The following is a 23,351-nucleotide window of genomic DNA, read 5'->3' on the forward strand; positions in this document are numbered from 1 at the left end:
TAAAACTTCACTACCTCCAATATTGGTTTCCAGAACATGATTTTAAAAGTTGTTATGTTTGCTTGCAACACTCTAAACAAGTTTTTGGTTGCCATAACCAAACAAATAATGATATGTATACTTAGAGACCTAGGATATAAGTGTATCACAAGGCCTAACTATGTGTAAATTATGTGTCCCTAAAATATGTTTTTATTTTATAGGTGTTAATCTTCTTCTTCTTCTTCTTCTTCTTCTTGTACTTGTGCCAATGTTGCTACACAACTTTAGTAGGATTATGCTATTTCAGTATCCAAACATCGCCACATTTACAAAGATGGTTGACTAAATACATTTTTGGAATCAAATTAATGCGTTTATGCCCCATTACTCTTACTACCATCATTCTTTTTGTACACTGTCTTTTGACACAACTTTATTTTTTTAAAAGTTCATACAAGTTTAAAGTCTAACTCTAATAATGAGAAACTAAATTTTGTTATGAATAGTCAACTCTATTTCTTATGGCTTAGCTAAACAAATACTATTGTTATATTATTTAGGTGAAGTACAAGGTTTTGTCATTCTTTTACGAGTTAATGATACATAGTTTAGATGTTAGGTATATATTATTCTGAATTTTTATGTGTACTTATGTAGGCCAATATGGGGTCATTCCGATTGAAAGTGACTTTTTTAGGTGAATTATATGATGTGCCCCTGGTAAATTCTAAATGTATTAGTTTTATTGTGTTAATTAAATATATGAAGAACTTGGCTCATGGTGATGGATTAGATGGGGATGATATGTGTAAAGTATTTGTCAAACTGCTTTAGGAAGATGATAAAGTGGAGGTTATAACAGATATACAATTTTTGAGGATTTTTAATGAGCATGGAGAACATGGCTTCAAAACTATGGAGGTTGACATAGAATGGACACCTATTCAAGTTGAAAAATCCATCCCTCAGCTACCATTTACTAAATCGAGTGATCATGACGAGGAAGAATGTACTGATGGGAACAATGATAGTGATAACAAAGATGGTGAAAATGAAGAATCAACTGAGGAATGTAGTGATAAAAAAGACTGTGACACTAAAGTTTCTCAAGAAGAAGAATCTAAAAATGAAAAAAAAAAAAAAGTCATCAAATTAAGCCCACTCAAGGAATCCAGATTACACAGGATTATGACAATGTTGGTCCAAGCCATGTCAAGTCAACTAATAAGAGAAAGAAGTCAAAAAAATGTCCATTAGCATGAAGATTGGTACCATGATCCCAATGAAGAATTCGAGTGGAGTAAGAATGAGGGTGGTCAGCAGAATGGTGATGATACCGAAGCTAGCAAAAAGGCTGCAACTCAACATGCAAATGAAAGTAAGGCTGATGAAGTTCAAAATAATAAAGCTTTAGTTAATAGTAAGGGTGAGGTTTTGTTTGACTGCAATGATGACTCTAAAGTTGAATTTGAAATTGATGTGGAAGATTCAATTGCCACAAGAGTTGAGAAACATAAAAAAGGAAGAAAATGGTAGTTAAGTACAAATAGGAAAGTCAGGTTGAAGGAAGGAGATGCATTTAGTCATGTCTACAAGTTCATAAAAGTCCTTAAAGATTATGTTATACAATAAGTGTTGCCCAGAAAAATACCTAAAAGATGGGTGAATTGAGTTTTTCAAAAATTAATAATTTTAGTTTTTTTGAAAAATCTTAAATTTGTGATCTTAATATATGGTGATTGCAGTAGGACTGAAATCAATAAAATCACACAACCACACATAAGAAGAGAAATTTATAGAGGTTCGGCTCTAAAGAGCCTAATCCTTTCTCTCAAAACTTAGCTTGAGGCTCTCAAGATTTAGTTTGAGATTCCACTAGGGAGAATCAACACTAGTTTTTAATTAGAGCTAGAACCAACATACAATCTTTTGCCTAAGCAAAAACCACTAGCACACTACTAGCAAATACAATCCCCTCACATAACAAGTGAATAAAAATAATAAATTTACAACCAGAGACAATTATAAACAAGTCACCAACGGTTAAAAATTCTACCGGCCAACACACTTTCAGCACTTCAAACCTTCTCACTTTTGTTTGAATGCTCTATCAACTTTATTCTACTTTGAGCCTCCATACTTACCCTATATATACATATTTCAAACACATTAGCCATTAAAGAAAGGGTTAATATGAAGTTTGAAATTCAAAAAATGTTTAGGTTTTCTCAAAAAATAATAAAACATATGTCATCATTAATTCAAAATAAATTTACTTTTTGCATGAGAAATCAAGATTCAAAAATTTAAATATAAGATTTTAAATATAAATGATTAAAACATGAAAACATGTCTAAAAATAATTCTCCTTTAATTCAAAATAAAATTACTTTTTGCATTAGTAAGAGAAAACATATCCAAAAATAATTCTCCTTTAATTCAAGATTTAAAAATTCAAATATAAACTTTTGAGACATAAATGATTAAAACATGAAATCATGTCTAAAAGTAATTCTCCTTTAATTCAAAATAAATTTACTTTTTGCATGAGTAAGAGAAAACATGTCTAAAATCAATTCTGTTTAATTCAAAATAAATTTACTTTTTGTATGAGAAAGAGAAAACATGTCTAAAATCAATTATCTTTAATTCAAAATAAATTTACTTTTTGCATAAGGAAGAAATGCATTTATCAAGAAATACAAATTCAAATATAAACTTTTGAGATATAAATTATCAAAACAAGGAAACACGTCTAAAGATAATCCACCTTTAATTAAAAATAAATTTACTCTTTGTACCCATTTTTAATTCAAAATAAATTTATTTTTTTGTATGAGAAATAAATACATTTATATCATAAAAATATTTTTGTTATCATCAAAATCGTATTTACTTACCCTTGAGCATAACAATCTTCCCCTTTTTGATGATGAGAAAAATTTCATGTTTTACCATATATAAACATAACTCCCCTAAGGATATGCTCCCCTGATTTTATGCATAAATTTTTGTTTTTTGATAAAATAGTTAACTAATAAAATATTTTCTATAAAAGAACATATTAAACTTATCAAATATAAGATAATTATATTCATTTTGCATAAGACAGACAAATATGGGAGCACATAAGATTAAGACAAAAAATAGAACATGAGATCTTTTTATCCCTCTTTTTGTCATAATCAAACTAAGATATACTCATGAATCGATCCTCAACTCAGGTAATCCACCCTTGAATTGCCTATACTTCAATCGATTGAAGATGTATAGCAAAGTAGGGAAAATAAACTTAAGATAGCTAAACACATAAATGATAATAAACTTGAAGAACCATACTTATACTCAGAAAGTTTCAACATTTTTAATTCTCTTCCAATTTTGCAAAATTGATCATCTCCTCAGGGTTTCATAAAAATATCAGTCAATTGATTATTTGTGCTTACATATTCTAATTCAATGTTTCCATTTTTTATATGTTCTCTAATAAAATGATGTTTAATTTCAATGTGTTTTGTCCTAGAGTGAAGAATGAGATTTTTAGTTAATTGAATTACACTAGTATTGTCTCATATAATGGGAATATGATTGAACTTGATTCCATAATCTTCCATTTGATACTTTATCCAAAAGATTTGAGTACAACAACTCCCAACCACTATATATTCGGCTTCAGCTGTTGAAAATGCAATTGATATTTGTTTCTTATTAAACCAAGAAATAAGTGAGTTTCTTAAGAATTGACAAGTCTCACTTGTGCTTTTTCTATCAATCTTACTTCCAGCAGAATCAACATCTGAATATCCAATTAATTCAAATGATCTTTTTGGATACCAAAGTCCTAGATCTTTTGTTCCTAAAAGAGATTTAAAGATTATTTTTACAGTTGTTAAGTGTGATTCCTTAGGATTAACTTGAAATCTAGCACATAAACATACACTTAACATTATATTGGGTCTACTAGCTATTAAATAAAGTAAAGATCCTATCATTCCTCTACATTTCTTTTGATCAACATCCTTCCCATTATCATCTTTATCTAGCTTAGTTGAAGTACTCATGGGAGTTGGACTTACTTTATTTAATTCAAGCTCAAATTTCTTAAAAACATCATTAATATATTTGGATTGATTTATAAATATTTCATCTTCTAATTGTTTTATTTGAAGACCTAGAAAATAATTTAATTCTCCCATCATACTCATTTCAAATTCTTTTTGCATACGCTTAACAAAATCTTTGTACAATTTTTCATTTGTGGCTCCAAAAATTATATCATCTACATATATTTGAATTATGAGCATTTCATTTTCTTCATTTTTTATGAATAAAGTTTTATCTATTTTTTTCTCTTAAGTAGTTATTATCTAAAAGAAACTTACTTAATCTTTCATACCAAGCTCTAGGAGCTTGCTTTAATGCATATAAAGATTTTAACAACCTATAAACATGTTTTGGATATTTGTTATTTTCAAAACCTAGAGATTGTTCAACATATACTTTTTCATTTAAGGATTCATTTAAAAAAGCACTTTTAACATCTATTAGGAAGAATTTAAAATCTTTATAGCAAACAAAAGTCAAAAGTATTCTAATAGCTTATAATCTAGCTATAGGGGCAAATGTTTCATCAAAATCGATTCCTTCTTGTTGATTATACTCTTAAGCAACAAGCCTTGCTTTATTTCTTATTACTATTCCAGATTCATCCATTTTATTTCTATACACCTATTTTGTTCCAATAACGGAGTAATTTTTAGGTTTAGGAACTAATAACCAAACTTTATTTCTCTCAAATTGACTTAATTCTTATTGCCTGGCCATCATTAAATTTTCATCATTTTCAGCCTCTTCAAACTTTGTTGATTCCAATTGAGACACAAATGCTAAATGTTCACATATATTTCTAATTGATGACCTCATTCTAACTCCTTCATTTGGATTACCTAAAATTTGATTCTTAAGATGATTTTGGACAAATTTCTATTCTTTAGGAAGATTACTTGAATCATTTTGAGGGTTTTGAGTTTCTAATGAATTATTTAGTTGAGATAAAATTTGATTATTATTTTGAGAAATATCATTATCATCTAAATACACTCTGGGTAGAGAAGGTGAAGAGTCATTAAAGGTAACGTGCACTGATTATTCTATAGTTTGAGTTTGCTTATTAAAAACTCTATAAGCTTTACTAAACCATGAGTATCCCACAAATATTGCTTCATCAAATATGTGAAAATATTTATATCCAAATACATGAAAATGACCGACTTTAGACTTTCTATTCCTAAGAAGTTCATATGGTGTTTTCTTTAAAATTGATCTTATAAGAGCTCTATTTAAGATATAACAAGCAGTGTTTACAACTTCTGACAAAAAATATTTAGGTAAATTACTATCACATAGCATGGTCCTAGCCATATATTCTAGAGTTTTATTCTTCATTTCTAGTACCCTATTTTGTTGGGGTGTTCTAAGAGTTGAGAAATTATGATTAATGCCATTTATGTTACAAAATAGTTTCATATCCTAATTATTAAATTCTTTGCCTCTATCACTTCTAATACTAATTACTTTGAGATTACTTTTATTTTGTATTTTTCTATAGAATTTTGAAAAGTAATCATATGTTTCATCTTTTGAGGCTAAAAACATAATTCATGTATATCTAGAGTAATTAACAACAATGCCAAGACCATACCTCTTTCCTCCCAAGCTAAGTGTCCAAGTTGGGCCAAATAGATCCATGTAAAGTAATTCAAGAGGTTTAGTTGTTGATACTATATCCTTAGATTTAAATGAAATTCTTATTTGTTTATCTCGTTGACATGCATCACAGATTTTATTTTTTTCAAACTTTATTTTAGGCAAATCTTCTACTAAATCAAGTCTTACTAATTTTGAGAGTAGATCCATACTAGCATGACCTAGTTTCATATGCATCCAACAATCTTCATTAGTTGAAGATAAACATCTTACATTATTTGCTAAGAGGTCATCTAAATCAACTCTATATATATTTTCAAGCCTTTGACCAACAAATATGATATTGGACTCATGTTTAACTACGCATTTAGAAGATTCAAATATTACAATATATCATTTATCACATAGTTGACTTATGCTAGGTAAGTTATGCTTCAATCCATCAACAAGTAACACATTTTCAATGATAGTAGAATGAACATTACATATTTTTTCAGCACAAATTATTTTACCTTTGGCGTTATCCTCAAAAGTTACCAAACTTCCATTCTTTGGTTTGAGTTTAAGGAAATTGTTCGGATCTCCGGTCATATGCCTTGAGCTACCGCTATCCAAGAACCACTTTGCACTCCATTGAGATTTTGATTTTTCCTACAAATATTTCGAGCACTTATTTTTGGTACCCAAACTTCCTTAGTTCCGGCTTAATTAGAAAATTCAGAAGCATATTTTTAGGCACCCATACTTTTTTAACTAATTTTCTTTTATTTTGGCATGAGTAGGCTTTATGCCATTCCTCATGACAAGAAAAACATGTACCAAAGAATAATGATTTTTCTTTAGATTTTTGCCAAAACGTATTTCTATAAAAAAAATATTTTTCTTTATTTTATTATCTTTATTTTGCTTATTTTTGACAAAATTTATTTTCTCTTTTACTTGATTTTTCAAACTTTCATTTTCTTTTTTGAGACTTTCATTTTTTAATATTAGAGAAACATTTTCTATTTCAAAGTTTTCAATTTTTATTTTCATAGCATCATTTTCTTTTCTTAAAGAAGTCATTTCAATTTTTAAAATGAATTTTTTTGTAGAAACTTTTCGAGTTTATCAAAAACATCATAAAATACATCAAGGAGTTGTTTATATTTTAAATATAAAGAATAAGAGTTTGGTTTTACCTCATCCTCAAGAGCCATGAAAACTACACTTGCAATCTCATCTTGAGCCTCATCATCTTGCTCATTTTCTTCACTATCTGGCCATGCGCCACCATAGCCTTCTTCTTTGATTTCTTGAGTAATGGATATTTGGACTTAATATGGTTAGGTTTCTTACACTCATAGCAAATAATCGACTCTTTCTTTTGATACTCCTCCATTTTCTTTTGAGAGTTTTTTTTTAGGAACTTCCTCTTCATTAACATGTTGTATCTTCTTGTGATGAGGGCAAACTCATCATCCTCATCACTGCCATCCCTTTCATCTTCCTCTTCAATGGACTTCAATGCAATAGTTCTTTTCTTTTTGATGTTGTTGTCCTCTTCTTTGAGCTCTATCTCATAGGTAATGAGAGATCTCATTAGCTCATCAAGGGCAAGAGTCTTGAGATTCTTTGACTCTTGAATGATAGTGACTTTTGGATTCTATTTCTTTGGCAAACACTTTAAGATCTTTCTAACAATTTCATGGTTAGAATAAGTTTTGCCAAGAGATTTAAGATTATTAATAATATTAGTAAATCTAGTAAACATTTCAGAAATAGACTCATTAGATTTCATCTTTAAAAGTTCATAACTATGAATAAGCATGTCAATCCTTGTTTCCTTAACTTGATCAGTCCCCTCATGTATTTCTTGTACCATATCCCATATTTCCTTAACTGTGTCACAACCTGAGATTCTATTAAATTCAGTGGGTGAAAGTGCACAATATAAAAGATTCATAGATTTAACATTACTTTGTGCCTTCTTAATATCATTTTCATTATATTTTTTCTCAGGTTTTGGAACCACTTCCCCTTCTTCTATTTTGGTAGGCATTTCTATACCTTTAGTTATGGATTTCCATGCATCATAATTATTAGGTTGAACATAAATTTTCATTCTAGCTTTCCAATAGGTATAGTTTGTGCCATGAAACAAAAGATGTCTATTTGTGGACTAACCTTCAGTTGTACTATTATCAATAATGACTGCCATAGTAAAATATAAAAGATAAAGTTCACAAAAAAGAGTAATAGACAACTATAGTAGATTATAAATCTGCTCTGATACTAATTGTTGCCAAGAAAAATACCCAAGAAGGGGGTGAATTGAGTTTTTCAAAAATTAATAATTTTAGTTCTTTTGAAAACTCTTAAATTTTTTATCTTAATATGTGGTGATTGCAGTAGGATTGAAATCAATAAAATCATACAACAACACAAAACAAGATAAATTTATAGAGGTTCGACTCTGAAGAGCCTAATCCCTTCTCTTTCAAGACTTAGCTTGAGGTTTCAGGGAGAATCAACACTAGGTTTTAATTAGAGCTAAAACTAACATACAATTCCTTGCCTAAGCAAGAATCACTAACACACTACTAGCAAATACAATCCCCTCACACAACAAGTGAGTAAGAATAACAAACTTACAATCAGAGACAATTACAAATAAGTCGCCAACTGTTGAGAATTCCACCAGCCAGCACACTTCCAGCACTTCGAACCTTCTCACTCTTGTTTGAATGCTCTATCAAATTTGTTCTACCTTGAGCCTCCATATTTACCCTATATATATATATATATATATCTTCCAAACACACTAGCCATTAAAGAAATGGTTAATATGAAGTTTAAAATTCAAAAAATGTTTAGACTTTCTCAAACAATAAGAAAACATATCTCACCATTAATTCAAAATAAATTTACTTTTTGCATGAGAAATCAAGATTTAAAAATTCAAATATAAGGCTGCGTTCTCTTTGCTTTTCAATTTTTAGTTTTGAGTTTTTAATTCATTTTCTGTTTTCTGTTTTGGTAATCTGTTTTCAAAAAATTGAAAATGCGTTCTCTTTATCATTTTGAAAAACCATTTCTCAAAACAGAAAACTAGAAAATGCGTTCTCTTTGCAATTTTGAAAATAATTTAAAAATAATATTTTATTCAATAAATTTGATTATTTAATAAATTAAAACTATTTAAATTTAAATAGATAAATAAATTGGCTTGAAAAAAAATAGCAAGTAGGATCATAATGTGATTATAAATAACAAGTATTAAAATAAAAATTAAAGACGTGAACTGGTATTACATAATGTAATTATAAATTATAAGATTGCATCAAACAATTCAATAACAAGCGAGATTCGATTACAAGTTTTAATACAAATATTAAAAATAAACACAATTCAAAAATTAAAACAATAAAATAAAATTACAGACTCATGTACGAGTCCCTTGATACTGATTCTACATTTGTGTGGCAATTTAATCTCTGACTTCTCCCATTTGAGCTGTTTGACTAGTATCAAAATGTATGGCTTCCCGATCTTGGTTTGATTCCGACATATCATCAAATACCATATTATCTACTGAATATTCAGCGAATAACCTGTCTAAAAAGTCCTCCTGACGAATAAAGTTATGTATTGTGCAACATGCAGTAGGGATTTGTCTTTGCCTACTAATTGGATAATTTGTTATTAATTTCAAAATAGGAAATCTTGCCTTCAACACTCCAATGCAACGTTCAATTATGTTCCGACACGAGGAATGTTTATAATTGAACAACTCTTCCTTTCCACGTGGTCCTCCTCGTCCAAGATAATCACGCAGATGATATCTTCAACCTCGATAAGGGGCAAGAAATTCAGGCATGTTTGGATAGCCAGAATCAACAAGATAAAATTGATCTGCAAAAAAATATGATTTAAGATTGTAATACAATAAAAATATTTAATACATCATTTGAAGTATTAGAATATACCTCCCCGTGGCATTGGAAAGTTGTTCGAGGGTCTTGTAACTGCGTCAATAAATACTCGTGAATCATTAGCAGTACCTTCCCATCCAACATGCACAAATATAAATTTCATATCAAAATTGCATGCCAACATCACATTTTGTGTTACATTAGTCTTTCTTCCACGAAAAGATGTTTGTCGTGATGCAGGTACCCAAGCTGCAACATGCATTCCATCTATTGCACCTATACAATTCTTAAAGAAAGGATATTTGCGCAAGAGACACTCATGAGGTCCATTTTGATTTGTAGGGGAGATTATCTCTGTGCCTAATGAACAAACAGCTCGTAAAACACGCTTAAACCATTTATGGATTGTGTTATTGGAATGCTGAAATCTATCGCCAATAATACTATATCTTGTAGTGTGCCCTACAATCATCAAAAACATAGCAACACCCTCCTCGACACTAACTTTTTTCCCATCTGTCAACAGCCCTTTATGTTTCAAAGTGTCACAAAAATTCATGAAAACATGTTTCTGCATCCAAAAATTACGATGACACACGTCTGGATGTCCATTTAAAATTTCAAGCATGTACATTTTTCCAGTAAGCAATGATGTTCTACAAGGTGTCCTGTCAATAAAAACTCGTTTATTGGCAACAAAATAACTAAGCATTAGTCTATCACCAATAGACGCATCCAAATCATCTTCTGTAAATAAAAAATCATCATCACTCAAATCTTCATCAGTCGAATTTTGAACCCAACTTGATTCAGTAGACATCCTTCTGCACAATTATATTTTTAATCAACATCATTATCTACATCAATTATCATTTAATATACTACTCAAACAACATTATTTATGAAAACTATGAAAACTCAACACATCGATTAAAATAAAACAAGCAAGCATCTGTTTAGAAATATAACATCAAAGTACTAAAAGAACACAATAGTCCAAGCTAATAGAAAACACGCAACAAACCAAAATATCAAACAAATCAAAGAAGATTCAAGATAGGTCCTCTCCTAATTTCTGGCATCTCCACAAATGACATCCTAAAATCTGGATCCTTAAAAGCCTTCATTGCTTTCATATAATCTTCATTAGACACTCCTTCCATACTATTTAAGATGTCTAGGCAAACCTTTGTTGAATACGGATCTGGACTAGTGGCTTCAGAATTGCTAGATTGAATAGACAATTTTCCTTGCATGTGTGCAAGCTTTTCTTTCAGGTAAAGCATCCTAAGTTCAGTTTCTTCACTTCTCATACTTACTATAGATGACCATTGAGCTATACAAGCCTCAAGTTTTTCACTTTTATTGGTCTTAGATTCCTTGCGTCGTCGTTTGTCATGACGAATACTTGTAACTTCATCATATTCATCATCTTTTTGTTGCGCACGTACATGCACTCCCCTGTTCAGAAAATCATCTTCTATCTGCCTTTCTTCCTCTGATGTTGGAGGAAGTTGAGTGGAAGCATTGCCTAAACCTCCGGTGGCTGTAGTCCCGCCAAATATCTCTCCTAGAACTGCATAATGCTTACATCCTTCCTTCTTGAATATTTTGTACTCAGCCTTGTTTATCTGCATTCATGAAAATAAGCCATATTAATAAGCTGTATATAGTAAAAGAATATAATGTCACAAATAAAAAATGGTGAAAATACCGTAAAAAAGTGTTGCCAAACTTCCTCTGCAGCATCAACTTTGTTGGTATTTGGATCCCATGTAACACCTGTATGCCCTACTAGTTCAGCGAACAAGCGATGCACTTTACGTAAACGGTTCCACTTACCCTTCAGTCTATCTATCCCACAATCCATTTTTGTGAGACCAATCATGTCTTGATTGATCTTGCCCCATTCGTCTTTCGTGAATGTAGAGCATTGCAATTTTCCTGCTTTCACATTGTCATAAAGTATCCCGATAAAAGCATGTTCATTCTCATCAAGCCATGACATTGGTTCCTTAGTCTTACCTCTGTGACCACCCATATTCTCTATTCAATACATATAATAAATATCAACTACTTAACCAAGTGCAAATCCAAAATTTTACCTATGGGGAGGGCATATAGCATACAAAGATCTACAAGCAAGCTCATGATATAGTAATACAGAAATAGAGATTCGATGATAAAACCCCAACAAGCTAGTAAAGTTTACCTACTCCAATTAATAATTTGTTGCTTTTAGTTCTTATTCCATGCAAGTAACTTTTAAACACACATCAGTACTCAAATTTCCCAGTGCTACTATCTATTACTAGGCTACCAAGTTAATTGTAAATGTTTATACATTTACTTTAAAAAAAAAATTCTGATAAACTGTTTTTACTATATAATTTAGTAAAAAATGATGTCATTTTTTTAATATTTTGGTTGGTTCGATTATAAATGTTTTTTAAATAAAAACATTTAACTGAACCAAATTAACTCAAATACTTAAAAAACCTAACTGAACTAAATTGTTCCACAAATTGAATCAAACTGAACTGTCATTTTTGATTAATTCGGTTCAATTAATTCAAATTTTTTGAATTTTTGCCCACATCTAGCTGCAGATACGTGCCAAAGAGCTTTTGCAAAACTTGAATTGGAAAAGAGATAGATAAGTGGATTTTTATGAAATACATATGCACACAAACACAAACATAAACATAAAGAAGAAGAAGAAGAAGGCATTGACGCCCCCAGAGCATGACACAAGTGGTAAAACTTCCAAGTTTTCTTGGAAATTGCGGGGGATCAATTCTTAGTAGAGATAGAAATACCTCAATTTAATGGAGGTTGACCGTATGTCCGCTTAGAAGTATATAAACTTATGACCGCATTCGATTTATTCAAAAACCAAATCAGGGGGGAAGGCTAGTTTCCTCTAGAACTAGGTGGGCGAAGTTTGGACACCTAAATCATAAAAAAACAGAAAAGAAAAAAAAAAGTAGGCATTATCCCTAGGGTTAGCCCATGGTAAGAAGATATAGCGGCCTTCTTTGGCCAGAGTTGAACATACAAATATTTGCGTGCTTAATGTAGTGAGTCTGATAGTGGTTGTTGTGGTTATCTTAGGATAGCAAAAAATACAATTAGCAAAACAAGGGGGATTTGAAATCAAAAGAAATTAAACAGTAAACATTCTGCATGCATAACGTTAAAGATATTCACTGTCCTTAATAATAAAGAATCATGTTTAACTAAAACAAGAAGTCATAAAAGTTCGTATATAGTTTCATCATCCTATGCTATAGAGGCATACATAACAGCTAGCTATAGTTTCACCCAGTGGAGATGAAAGCAACCTTATACGCTTCAGTAGTACAGTTGCTGTCATCAGATCATTTATCATCATCAGGTGCTTCCTTTTTCGCAATTCCTTTCTTGTAGTAGGTTCTTTCTTTATCATATATTTTTGCTTGCTCATATTCTTGCCCCTTTTTGCCTGCCTCGATTGGCAGGTCATCATCAGAAGTGTGTAATGTAGACTTGCCAAAGGACAATACCTTATCAAACATCTCGTGTAAAACAGACTCCTCAACATCTACTGCCGACTTCTTGTTACTTCTCCCTTCTTCTAAGGCACTTTCCTCTCGGTCAAGACTTTTTCTTCCCCTCAATAAACTACCATGACAGTCCCTTTCATCCTTTTCCAGCTTGCCTGTCGTTTGCCAAACCTTTTCCTTTGCTATAGTTGATGCTAATATGTTGTTCTCAAAATTAAAAGTTCGGCCATTTTCACTAGGTATAATGTTCCTTGGATTCTCTATCCCCCCCCAATTCACAAGAGACTTCACGGGTTCAATAACTCTATGACAAGGGAATCTTATAGAGGAAAATGATGGTGAGTCAGTCAATAATGAATGGTCGACAGAAGGATTGTGCACAAGTGGAGATATACTTGCACCAAATTTAACCAAGTTATATATATATTTTAACAGTTGAAGCCTATGCATGGTGCAACCATCATCAAAATATATATATTCAAAAGTAAAATGCCCAACCTATCAAAAGTATGGTCGACCCATCATCAAAGTCCCACATAATCAACATCCTCCCACAATTAAAACAACGCGAGACAATGAAACAAAGCAGCCAAAGTCATAAAAAATATTATAAAAGAAAGACCTATAAATTCTCATCTTCTGTCAAATGATAGGAAAGACAAATTGATCCAAAATCAAGCAGCTGAACAGAACAATAACAACAACAACCGAATTCCCATAACAGTAAAGCAACACCACAATTCCTATACAGTAAAGCAACACCACGGTAGAAAATCAGCAGTTACAACAAACATAATTTTTAACTATACGCTGCAATCTAAAGAGTACAATACGCTGCAATGCAATGTAACAGAGCTAAACAAAGATCTGAAAAATCAATCCAAGGGTTCATCTTCTCTCAAGAAAAACAAAGCAAAACCCAAAACAGCCAGGCCACGATCAAAACTGAAAAATCGCGAATAAGATACAAGTCGCGAATATCCAAAAATCCAACGATCAGAAATGAAAAATCGCACAAAAGATACAAATCGCGAATATCCAACAGCCAAATATCCAAAGATCTAAGCTAAAACCTCTGGCCAGATACAAATCGTGCATACATACGTATATATCACGGATTTGTGTTGAAACTAGTTGCTGATCAGACTAAAAGACTTACAATCGAAGGCGAGAGATCTGGTCTTGAAGAGAGGAAAAGAAGAAGCGATGGCAGCAGATCTAGCCGACGGCGGTGATGGCCTTGAAGAGAGGAAGAAAATGTAGCGATGGTGGCAGATCTAGCTTGAAGAAAGGAAGAGAATGAAGGAAGCACAGTGGCGACGGTGATGGTTCGCAGAGAGGAAGAGAAGAAGAGTGAAGGAAGAGAGGAAGAGTGGAAGATAATATCAAAACACGGAAAACAACATTCGTTTTCCGTGTTTTGATTTTGGGTTTTGTTTTGGATGAAAACATCCAAAACAACAAAATATTGTTTTGGGTTTTCTTTGTAATTTTTTTTTGTGTTTTCAAAAATGTATTTTTAAAAATGGCAAAGAGAACGCGTTTTCATTGTTTTTGAAAACCGAAAACTGAAAATGGCTTGAAAACGACAAAGAGAACGCACCCTAAGATTTTGAGACATAAATAATTAAAACAAGAAAATATGTCTAAAAGTAATTATCCTTTAATTCAAAATAAAATTACTTTTTGCACGAGTAAGAGAAAACATGTCTAAAAATAATTCTTTTTTAATTTAAGATTTGAAAATTCAAATATAAACTTTTGAGACATAAACGATTAAAACAAGAAATCATATCTAAAAAAAATTCTCCTTTAATTAAAACTAAGTTTACTTTTTGCATGAGTAAGAAAAAAACATGTCTAAAACAATTCTCTTTAATTCAAAATAAATTTACTTTTGTATGAGAAAGAGAAAACATGTTTAAAAATAATTCTCCTTTAATTCAAAATAAATATACTTTTTGCATAAGTAAGAAATGCATTTATCAAGAAATGAAAATTCAAATATAAACTTTTGAGACATAAATGATCAAAACAAGAAAACATGTCTAAAGATAATCCATCTTTAATTAAAAATAAATTTACTCTTTGTATCCACTTTTAATTCAAAATAAATTTATTTTTTTGTATGAGAAATAAATACATTTATATTATAAAAATATTTTTGTTATCATCAAAATCGTATTTACTTACCCTTGAGCTTAACAAGAATGATTTAATACAAAAGTATAAAACAATGAGAAAGTGAGGCTGACATGTGTGTGTGCTGCACAAGGATGCAAATGTAGGATTCATGCATCCTAATTTAGAGTTGGATGCACATTTCAAGTTAAAAAGTATAGAAGCAAACACTCATGTGTCAAGATAAACAAATATCTTAAAACAAACAGTACATGGATTGCTAAAAAGTTCCTATCAGTATTTAAGAACAATCCTAATATGCCAACAAATGTCTTGAGGGATCTACTGAAGCGAAATTATGGTGTTGTAGTGTCAAGACTAAAGCTGCAAACGACCAAGCAAAAAATAATAGTATTAAGCAATGGTGATCACATTAGGGGATACAAAAAATTGCATCAATATTGCCACATTCCAAAGACTAAGAATCCTGGTTCAATAGCAATGTGCAAGGGTTACAAGCCACATGTTGAGAAGTTACCTCACTTTCAAATAATTTTCATATCTTTGCAGGCAAAACAACAACAAGGCTACTTAACAAGGTGTAGACCTTTCATATGCATTGATGGCTTTTTTTTGAATAGGCCATATGGAAGAGTGCCATTTGTTGTTGTATTTGTTGATGCCAGCTTTGGGGTCTTCTCACTTGTAGTTGTTGTATGTGAAGGAGAGAATTCGAAAAATTGTGGGTGGTTTCTAGAACAGCTAATGGATAGTATGGGTGAGGTAGAATCAAGACTGATAAAATTTATAATTGATAGGCAAAAGAGGATACTGAATGCCCTTACCAAGATATGGCCAAACTCACATGTTAGATATTGTGGTCAACATGTATATGCTAATATAAGAAGCAAGTTCCCTGGTTTGTTGTTGAGGTCTTTATTTTAGTCAGCTGCAAGGGCAGGCAATATTGTCGATTTTAAGCAAGCAATGGAGAAAATTAAACAATTAGATTTCAAGGCATAGGAATGGTTGAACAACATTCCTGCTAAGCACCGATCACGACATGCTTTTGACATGGAATGCAAAGTGGACCATGTCACTGACAATTGCACTGAGTCTTTTAACTCATGGATTGAGTGTATTAGAGAAAAACCAACTCTTCAAATGCTAGATGACCTAAGAAGAATGATCATGGAGAGGATTATTAATAGAAAACACAAAGCTGAGATGTGAGAAAGTGATATTCCACCACGGGTGCAGAATAGGCTAGATGACAATGCTGCCAAAGGTAGACTTATGAGAGTGGTATTTGATGGGGTTGATGAGTATGAGGTATTAGAGGAGATAGTGGTTATAGTTGTTAACTTGGACACTAAAAGTTGTGATTGTGGGATGTGGCAGTGGTCTGATGTTCCTTGCAGCCATGCTATAGCTGTGATAATGAATATTAGAAAGGAGTCTGGAAAATTTATAAATGTGCAGTTAAAGAAACACATGTACATCAACACTTATAGTGTGACCATCCATCATATACCAAGACAGTTATCATGGCCTATTGTAGATGCAAAAGATTTCCAGCCACTAGAAAAGAAGAGGAAGCTTGACAAACCAAAGAAAGCTAGGACAAGAGTTGCAGCTGAGCCACAGAAGTTGAAAAGGTTTTTCACTTTACAATGTGGTATTTGTAATGGATTGGGACACAATAGGAGAACATGTCCCAATGCTGCTACAAAGGAGAGAAAGAAGTGAATGTCCTCTATCATGCTAGTCTTTTTGGTGGGATTCCTAAACTTTTTTTTTTTTTTTGTAAATTTCTATCTAAATTCAAACATTTGCTATATATTTTGTACATCATAGGTGGATTTTTTTGGTGATATATTTTGTATTGTTTACTACAAATAACAATGATGCTTTTCAAATGTAATTTCTTTGAAAGAAATTCTGAATGTATATGTAATGGTACAACATATACAGTCAAAATTTTCCAATGATAAGAAGTTTCATATTAGCCATATAGGAAATAGGTGATAGCACTTAGGTGAAATGGACAGTTTGACCAATTGTAATGACTTATTTTATGCAAAAGCAATGGTGAGGAGTCCATTTTTAAAGTGTGTTGCTATTTATAAAGTGTAAATTCTATTTTTTATGTGCTCCTGTGTTAATTATATTATGTTAACTATTTTACTATCAAAACATTACATATGAATATCATTCTTTTGATGTCAAAACATTACATATGAATATCATTCTTTTGATTTCATTCATACACATGTATATGATTTACCTCCATCTAGATACATTGTATACTGGATTATTTTCAGTCTTTAGCATCATCACTATAACAAAAACCAACATAAATACTCCAAAAAACATCATTAGGATCAAAATCATCTAAATCCTCCTTGCATAATTGATTCCAGCTTGTCTAGCTTCCTCAGTGATGCATCAATCTTCATAACAAGTTGCATAGCCATGTTATCACTTAGTCCCTGAGTACTTCCATTGTTGATTGCATCTTCTTGAGGTGTCCATAAAGAGTAGTACCTATACTTGTTAGTTTAACAATAAAAATACATTTTTCTAAGATTTTTAGTTGACACATAAATCTTCACAACAACTTTTTTTCCACAATTGCATCTTTTATTCTTAAACATTATCATTTCTCCATTCACATTACTTATGGCATTTGAGGTAGAATAAGCCATGGGATTGTTTGCTGAGGTGGGAAAAATGGTGAGGAGTGCTATTTTTCCTTATTCATGTGAGTTGTGGTGTTTCACGGGAGAAGAGAAGATAGTGATTTATGATATTTGAGTATAGTTTTTATAAGCTAAAAACTAACTGTTGGTCATCCAACGATATCAATTTGTTAAAATTTTATTAATTAATTTTCTTTTATTTTTTTCATTTCATTGCTTTCGTTTGTTTTAATTATTTATTTATTTTAGTCATTGGCGTCCCATAGAGGTACTTTGCTACTTTTCATTGCCACTAAATTTTAATACAAATGGATTGTTGATAACAAGGTGCCCTAATCTGTTAATTCACAAGGTGAAAAAAGTGAATTTTCAATAGTGCAAGGGTGTACTTGCAATTTTTTAAAACCAGGTTTGATTTTTGTCTAAAACCAAAATAAAAATAAAATAATTTATTATTGCTGTTGGTCGGTCATAGGTTCCAAAAGGAGCTCATTGTTGTTGGGTTCAAAACCCAACAGACCTAGAACAGGTAGAGAGGCGGGAATGGGAGGGAAACAGATGAACCCGGGAAAAAGACCTACGTCTTCATCGCCCACGAAGACGTAACTCCGTATCATGGAGTCTTTATCTCTATATTCCCACTAAAGAGGGGGAGAGACGATGTTATTGAAGTCAGTGGAATAGAGCTGCTGCTAAGGATTCTCTCTCTCTCTCTCTCTCTCACCAAGAACCCCATCGAAGATGGATTCTAGAGAAAATCGATGAAGACGGCAAAATGAAAAGTCAATGGAACAGAGTTACTGCTTTGCTGACAATGAAGACAGTCTTCTTCCTTGATTCTTCATTATCATCTTCTTCATGTTCATCTTCCTCCCCTCTCTATTCCAAGAACCCATTTCACCAGCAACCAACCGACATTTTCTAGGAAGGGTTCTAGCATCTAGCGTACAATAAATCATTTTATTTTTTGCATTTATTTTGGTTTATTAAGGTTGAATTTAATTTAATTAGAAATTAAATGACAAAATAATGAAAGAGGTGCAAAATAATCAACCCACACTGAACTCTAGTCTCGTTTTTAAACTACAGGAAATGTCTCTGCGAAGACCTAAATCACAAGAGTCCAAATGCAATTTATCAAAAAAAGTAATTAATGCCTAACTTATGTCTGGGTAGAAGACAATTTATAGTTAGCTTACAACAAATGGGAGCCCCACCAAGCAAATGGCTGCGCAAAATCCCTCCATAGTTCACGCATTTTTTACATTATTATTTCCCGTTACCAAATACAAAAATGAGATATTCGCAAAGAAACATATCTAGTCTTAAGCTATACAATTTGAACGTGTGGCAGACTTGCCATCAGCTTTTGCACCAGTGTCCTGTAAGGTAAGTCGGCACAAGTAAGTATACGGACCGTATACATGCAAAATTGCGCTCGCATTTTACTCTTTCAAGTTATAATATAGCTCTTGTTGTCATGGTACTAAGCAAGCAGACGGCATGCATCTCAAATATCAAGTAATGATTGCCAACCCTTTATAAATCATAATCCAAATTTGACACATGTAACAGTCACCTTTGGTTAAGTCACAAACACCAGCTCTAATTCTACAAGTCCACAAATGAGTATATCACTGCTCTTTTCCTGATAAAGAACTTTCCCAACACGAATGCGATTCCGATGAGCACTAAATTGAGAAGGATGATTATGGAAGGAATGTTAAAAGAACAATGAACATTAAGTCATAACAATAATAACTTGACTTACCCAACAATCAATCAGAAAACACACAACTCCCAATCTTCTTTTGACATGTCAAGGAATTCACGAGTACCATCTTCAAACATTATCTGTGAAAACAAACAGGTAAGTTGTTGATCGCAAAGATTAATTGCCACAGAGGAACCAGACAGAAACTTGTCTTACCAAGTGTTTTCTAGTATTCTTATCGAACCGGCTAATAATCCCAAAGGAACTGTATAACATGCAATAATAAGAATTTAATACCAACAAATTACAGTACTAAATATGAATTAGAAAATCTAATGGTTGGTTACCAGAATCTTATATAGCAGAAATTATGGTGTTAATAAGTTGTTAGCAAAGCTACAATTTTCTCCCTTAACAAGACAACAAGACACAAGGAGTAGGCAGTCCATCTGAGTTTATTGTGTTTCCGCCTCTACCCAGCCCCCAACATAAGAAAAAAAAAAAAAACAAATTCCCTCGTATATAAATCATGGTCTAGAAGCTGCTTAACCCTAATGGAACAGAGAGACTCATTACATTCACACATACTGCCCTTCCGTGTTCTTTCATTTTTTTTTTCCTGGTAGGAGTACTTAAGGGGCATTGAACTCATGTCTTATTCATGAGAGAATGCAGCCTAATATGCTCAGACATCCACTAAAGGACTGCATTTTTTTTCCGGCTATGTGCACAGGCGTTCATGTGGAGCTTTTTTGTACTATACAGTCATATGATCACGCTAAGAAACCAACACCATGGAATGCTTTGGTGCGCATATTCTGGTTTAAGGGCCTAAATCTGTTTCTGGTGCCTTTTGGGCATCTTACTATTGGAAAGAAAGAATCCTTTATACCTAAACTGATGGGGTAAAAATCCTTTATCTTTGTGCTATGTTTTAAAGTTTTGTAACACATCCAGCTGAAATTGGCATAAATTTCTGATGCCTTGCAAGCATGTGAGTGTTAGAAAGTGAGAATCCTTTATCTCTATACTGATACGCTGAAATCCTTTATTTTCGGGCTACTTTTTCAAGGTTTTTAACACATACACCTTGACATCCTTTTGCATTAATTTTAACATGCTATTATAATTCCTAAGTCGTGTTTCCATATTGTATATGTCGGTTTCACAATATTAACTATCAGGAGTGGAACAAGAAAAAATTAGCAGGGGGGCTAAATTTACAATAATAAAATTTTGGACAAAAAATTAATTAATAAAATATAAATAATTATTTTAAAATATTAAATTTATTTTATCCAAATTGTACTTTATGGTCTTTTTGGTAAGTAAAATCAACCATTATTTTTAAAATCCAAGAGGGAGATTTTAGTAATTTACAGTTGATACAATTTAAATAATAACCTAAACACAAAGATATTAACGCACTCATGGACACTTCCCTAACACCAAACTCAAGACCAAAGAATCAAACATAATCAAATAGATGAAACTTGAGCAATTCATGAAAAGGGAAGAACTTCAATTTCAAATAGAAAACTTATCGGTAATGAGGATTGGAGAACACATGGAACCCATATTATCGTGTTGTCAAAGGTGCACCTGAGCACCAGGAATAATTCTTCAGGACCTACCAAGAATAATTCTTCAGGCACCGGACACGGGAAAGAAGATTGGTGTTGTTGAGGAATGGAATGGGTTGTACTATTTGAAGACATGTAGTGCTGCTCTCAAGGGGAAGCAGCCTACCAGTGCTGCCTATTCTTTTCAGCCAACTTCTATCCCTGATTTTTGGCTTCAACATTGTCATTTAGGGCATCCTTCCATTAGTACAATGCAGTCTATGTTTCCTACTTAGAAATTTGGACATGTGAGTTTTCTAAACATCATCGAGTCTCATATCCTATGAGTAATAAATTATCCTCCATTCCATTTGTTTTGATTCATTTGGATGTGTGGGGTCCATCTAGAATTCCTAATTGTTCTGGGGCTAGATGGTTTATTACTTTTATTGATGATTGTACTAGAATGACTTAGCTATATCTCTTAAAGAATAAGGCAGCTATTAGCTCTATTTTACCTATATTCTATAAGATGATATCTAGTCAATTTGAGTCTCAAATTAAAAAAATTCGGACTGATAATACAAGAGACTACTTCAATCATCACTTGCATCATTTTTTCCAGCAAGAAGGAATAATTCATAAGTCCTCATTTGTTGATACTCCTCAACAGAATGGTGTGGTAGAAAGAAAAATGAGACATTTACTTAATGTCACTAGAGCTCTTTTACTTCATCATTCTGTTTCCAAGCTTTTTTGGGGAAAGACAGTTTTGACTGCTGCCTTCTTGTTTAACCAAATCCCTACTCTCCTAAAACATAAAAGCCCAATTCAATGCTTGTCCTCCTATTTTCCTGCGGTATGTTTACATACTCCTCTTCCCTTGAGAGTCTTTGGTTGTGTTGCTTTTGTTCATGTGTCCAAAAATCATTGGGATAAGCTGGACTCTCGAGCCCTCAAATGTGTGTTTCTTTGTTACTCACCCACTCAAAAAGGGTACAAATGTTATCATGCTAGAAAATTTTATGTGACCAAGAATGTTACATTTGTCGAAACTCAACCATTCTTTGGCTCTCCTAGTACTGATAATGAAGGGAAACATATTTCTTCGGCTGATACAAATATCGATCTACCTATTTTGGGGATTTCTCATGATTCTCAAGTTCATGACTCATCTAATTCTTCCTTGGAGGAGCAGAAACAGCAAGAACCTCCAGAAGAGCAGCTGCCATTCTCTCCCATTCGATTCAAAGGATCTCCCAACGTCTTTAAGAGAAGGAAATATCAACAGCAGCCCATTCCAGAACCTCTTCCAGCACCGGTATCCTCTCCCGATCCAGGTACTGAAATCCCTTGTTGTTCCCCTTCTAATTCGCTGCCTATTTCTGTTGCTTCTAATTCCCTGCCTAAATCAGTTGCTAGGGATTTAGACCTCCCTATTGCCCTTCGGAAAGGCATTAGAAGCTGCACCCAACACCCCTTGGCCAATTAAATTTCTTCTCACCGTTTGTCTCCAAAACATAGGGGGTTTTTTTAACTTCTTTGGATACCATTCCAATTCCTAAGACAGTTAGTGAGGCTTCCCAATATCAGAATTGGGTTCAAGCAATGCAGGAGGAGATGTGTGCCTTAGAAAAAAATCAGACGTTGGACATTGTTTCTAAACTAAAGGGAGTCAAGTCTGTGGGTTTTTAACCTCAAATATAATGCAGATGAGACCCTAGAGAGGTACAAGGCCAGGCTAGTTGCTAAAGGATACACACAAACTTATGGCATTTGTTGGATGAGGAGTGCCGAAGAAGATTTAAAATTCAAAGAAAGAGATCAAGTCAATGGATGCTACTCACAAGAAGAATCTAATAATGTTGATATTTAAAAGTTTGTAATTTTAAGCTGTAAAGTTTGTTGTAGAATTTAAATTTATCTCCTAAGTTTTAGAGATAGATTATCTATTTTCTAGGAGTTTGATAATCCTAATCTTCTCCTAAATTATAGGAAAACATTTAGGAATAACTTGTATATATTTTCCCACTGATTTCATAGAACTTAATTAAGCCTTTAGATTATTTCTGGCTTGTTTCAGTATTGATTACCTAGAAACGTTT

At 32.4% G+C, this 23,351-nt stretch overlaps 4 protein-coding genes across 25 annotated transcripts in view; 1 reads left to right on the forward strand and 3 right to left on the reverse strand.

Moving 5' to 3' along the window:
- Positions 1–8,862: 8,862 nt before the first annotated feature.
- Positions 8,863–10,948, reverse strand: LOC127812022 (protein ALP1-like). Its single transcript, XM_052352279.1, has 2 exons — positions 9,657–10,948; positions 8,863–9,582 (listed from the first exon to the last, which is right to left on the reverse strand). The coding sequence occupies exons 1-2, from the start codon at positions 10,420–10,422 to the stop codon at positions 9,515–9,517; spliced, it is 834 nt and encodes a 277-aa protein (XP_052208239.1). The 5' UTR covers positions 10,423–10,948; the 3' UTR covers positions 8,863–9,514.
- LOC127811276 (L10-interacting MYB domain-containing protein-like) lies at positions 10,643–11,831 on the reverse strand. Its single transcript, XM_052350988.1, has 2 exons — positions 11,317–11,831; positions 10,643–11,233 (listed from the first exon to the last, which is right to left on the reverse strand). The coding sequence occupies exons 1-2, from the start codon at positions 11,641–11,643 to the stop codon at positions 10,643–10,645; spliced, it is 918 nt and encodes a 305-aa protein (XP_052206948.1). The 5' UTR covers positions 11,644–11,831.
- A 4,733-nt stretch (positions 11,832–16,564) lies between these two features.
- Positions 16,565–17,017, forward strand: LOC127811277 (uncharacterized). Its single transcript, XM_052350989.1, has one exon. The coding sequence runs from the start codon at positions 16,565–16,567 to the stop codon at positions 17,015–17,017; it is 453 nt and encodes a 150-aa protein (XP_052206949.1).
- Positions 17,018–19,103: 2,086 nt separating this feature from the next.
- LOC127811650 (histone-lysine N-methyltransferase ASHH3) overlaps positions 19,104–23,351 on the reverse strand; it is a 58,244-nt gene continuing 53,996 nt past the window's right edge. For 9 of the 22 annotated variants that reach the window (XM_052351693.1, XM_052351690.1, XM_052351694.1 and 6 more), the window contains 2 exons: positions 19,901–19,949; positions 19,486–19,824 (listed from right to left, as the gene is read on the reverse strand). In XM_052351693.1, coding sequence (XP_052207653.1) covers positions 19,753–19,824; positions 19,901–19,949 — 121 coding nt within the window. In that variant the 3' untranslated portion in view covers positions 19,486–19,752. Of the gene's footprint in view, positions 19,353–19,485; positions 19,825–19,900; positions 19,950–23,351 lie in introns of those variants that run through there. The other 13 variants (XR_008025762.1, XR_008025760.1, XR_008025761.1 and 10 more) reach the window with 13 other exon arrangements.

This window comes from Diospyros lotus, chromosome 10, assembly GCF_014633365.1.
Source record: "Diospyros lotus cultivar Yz01 chromosome 10, ASM1463336v1, whole genome shotgun sequence".
Lineage (NCBI taxonomy): Eukaryota > Viridiplantae > Streptophyta > Magnoliopsida > Ericales > Ebenaceae > Diospyros > Diospyros lotus.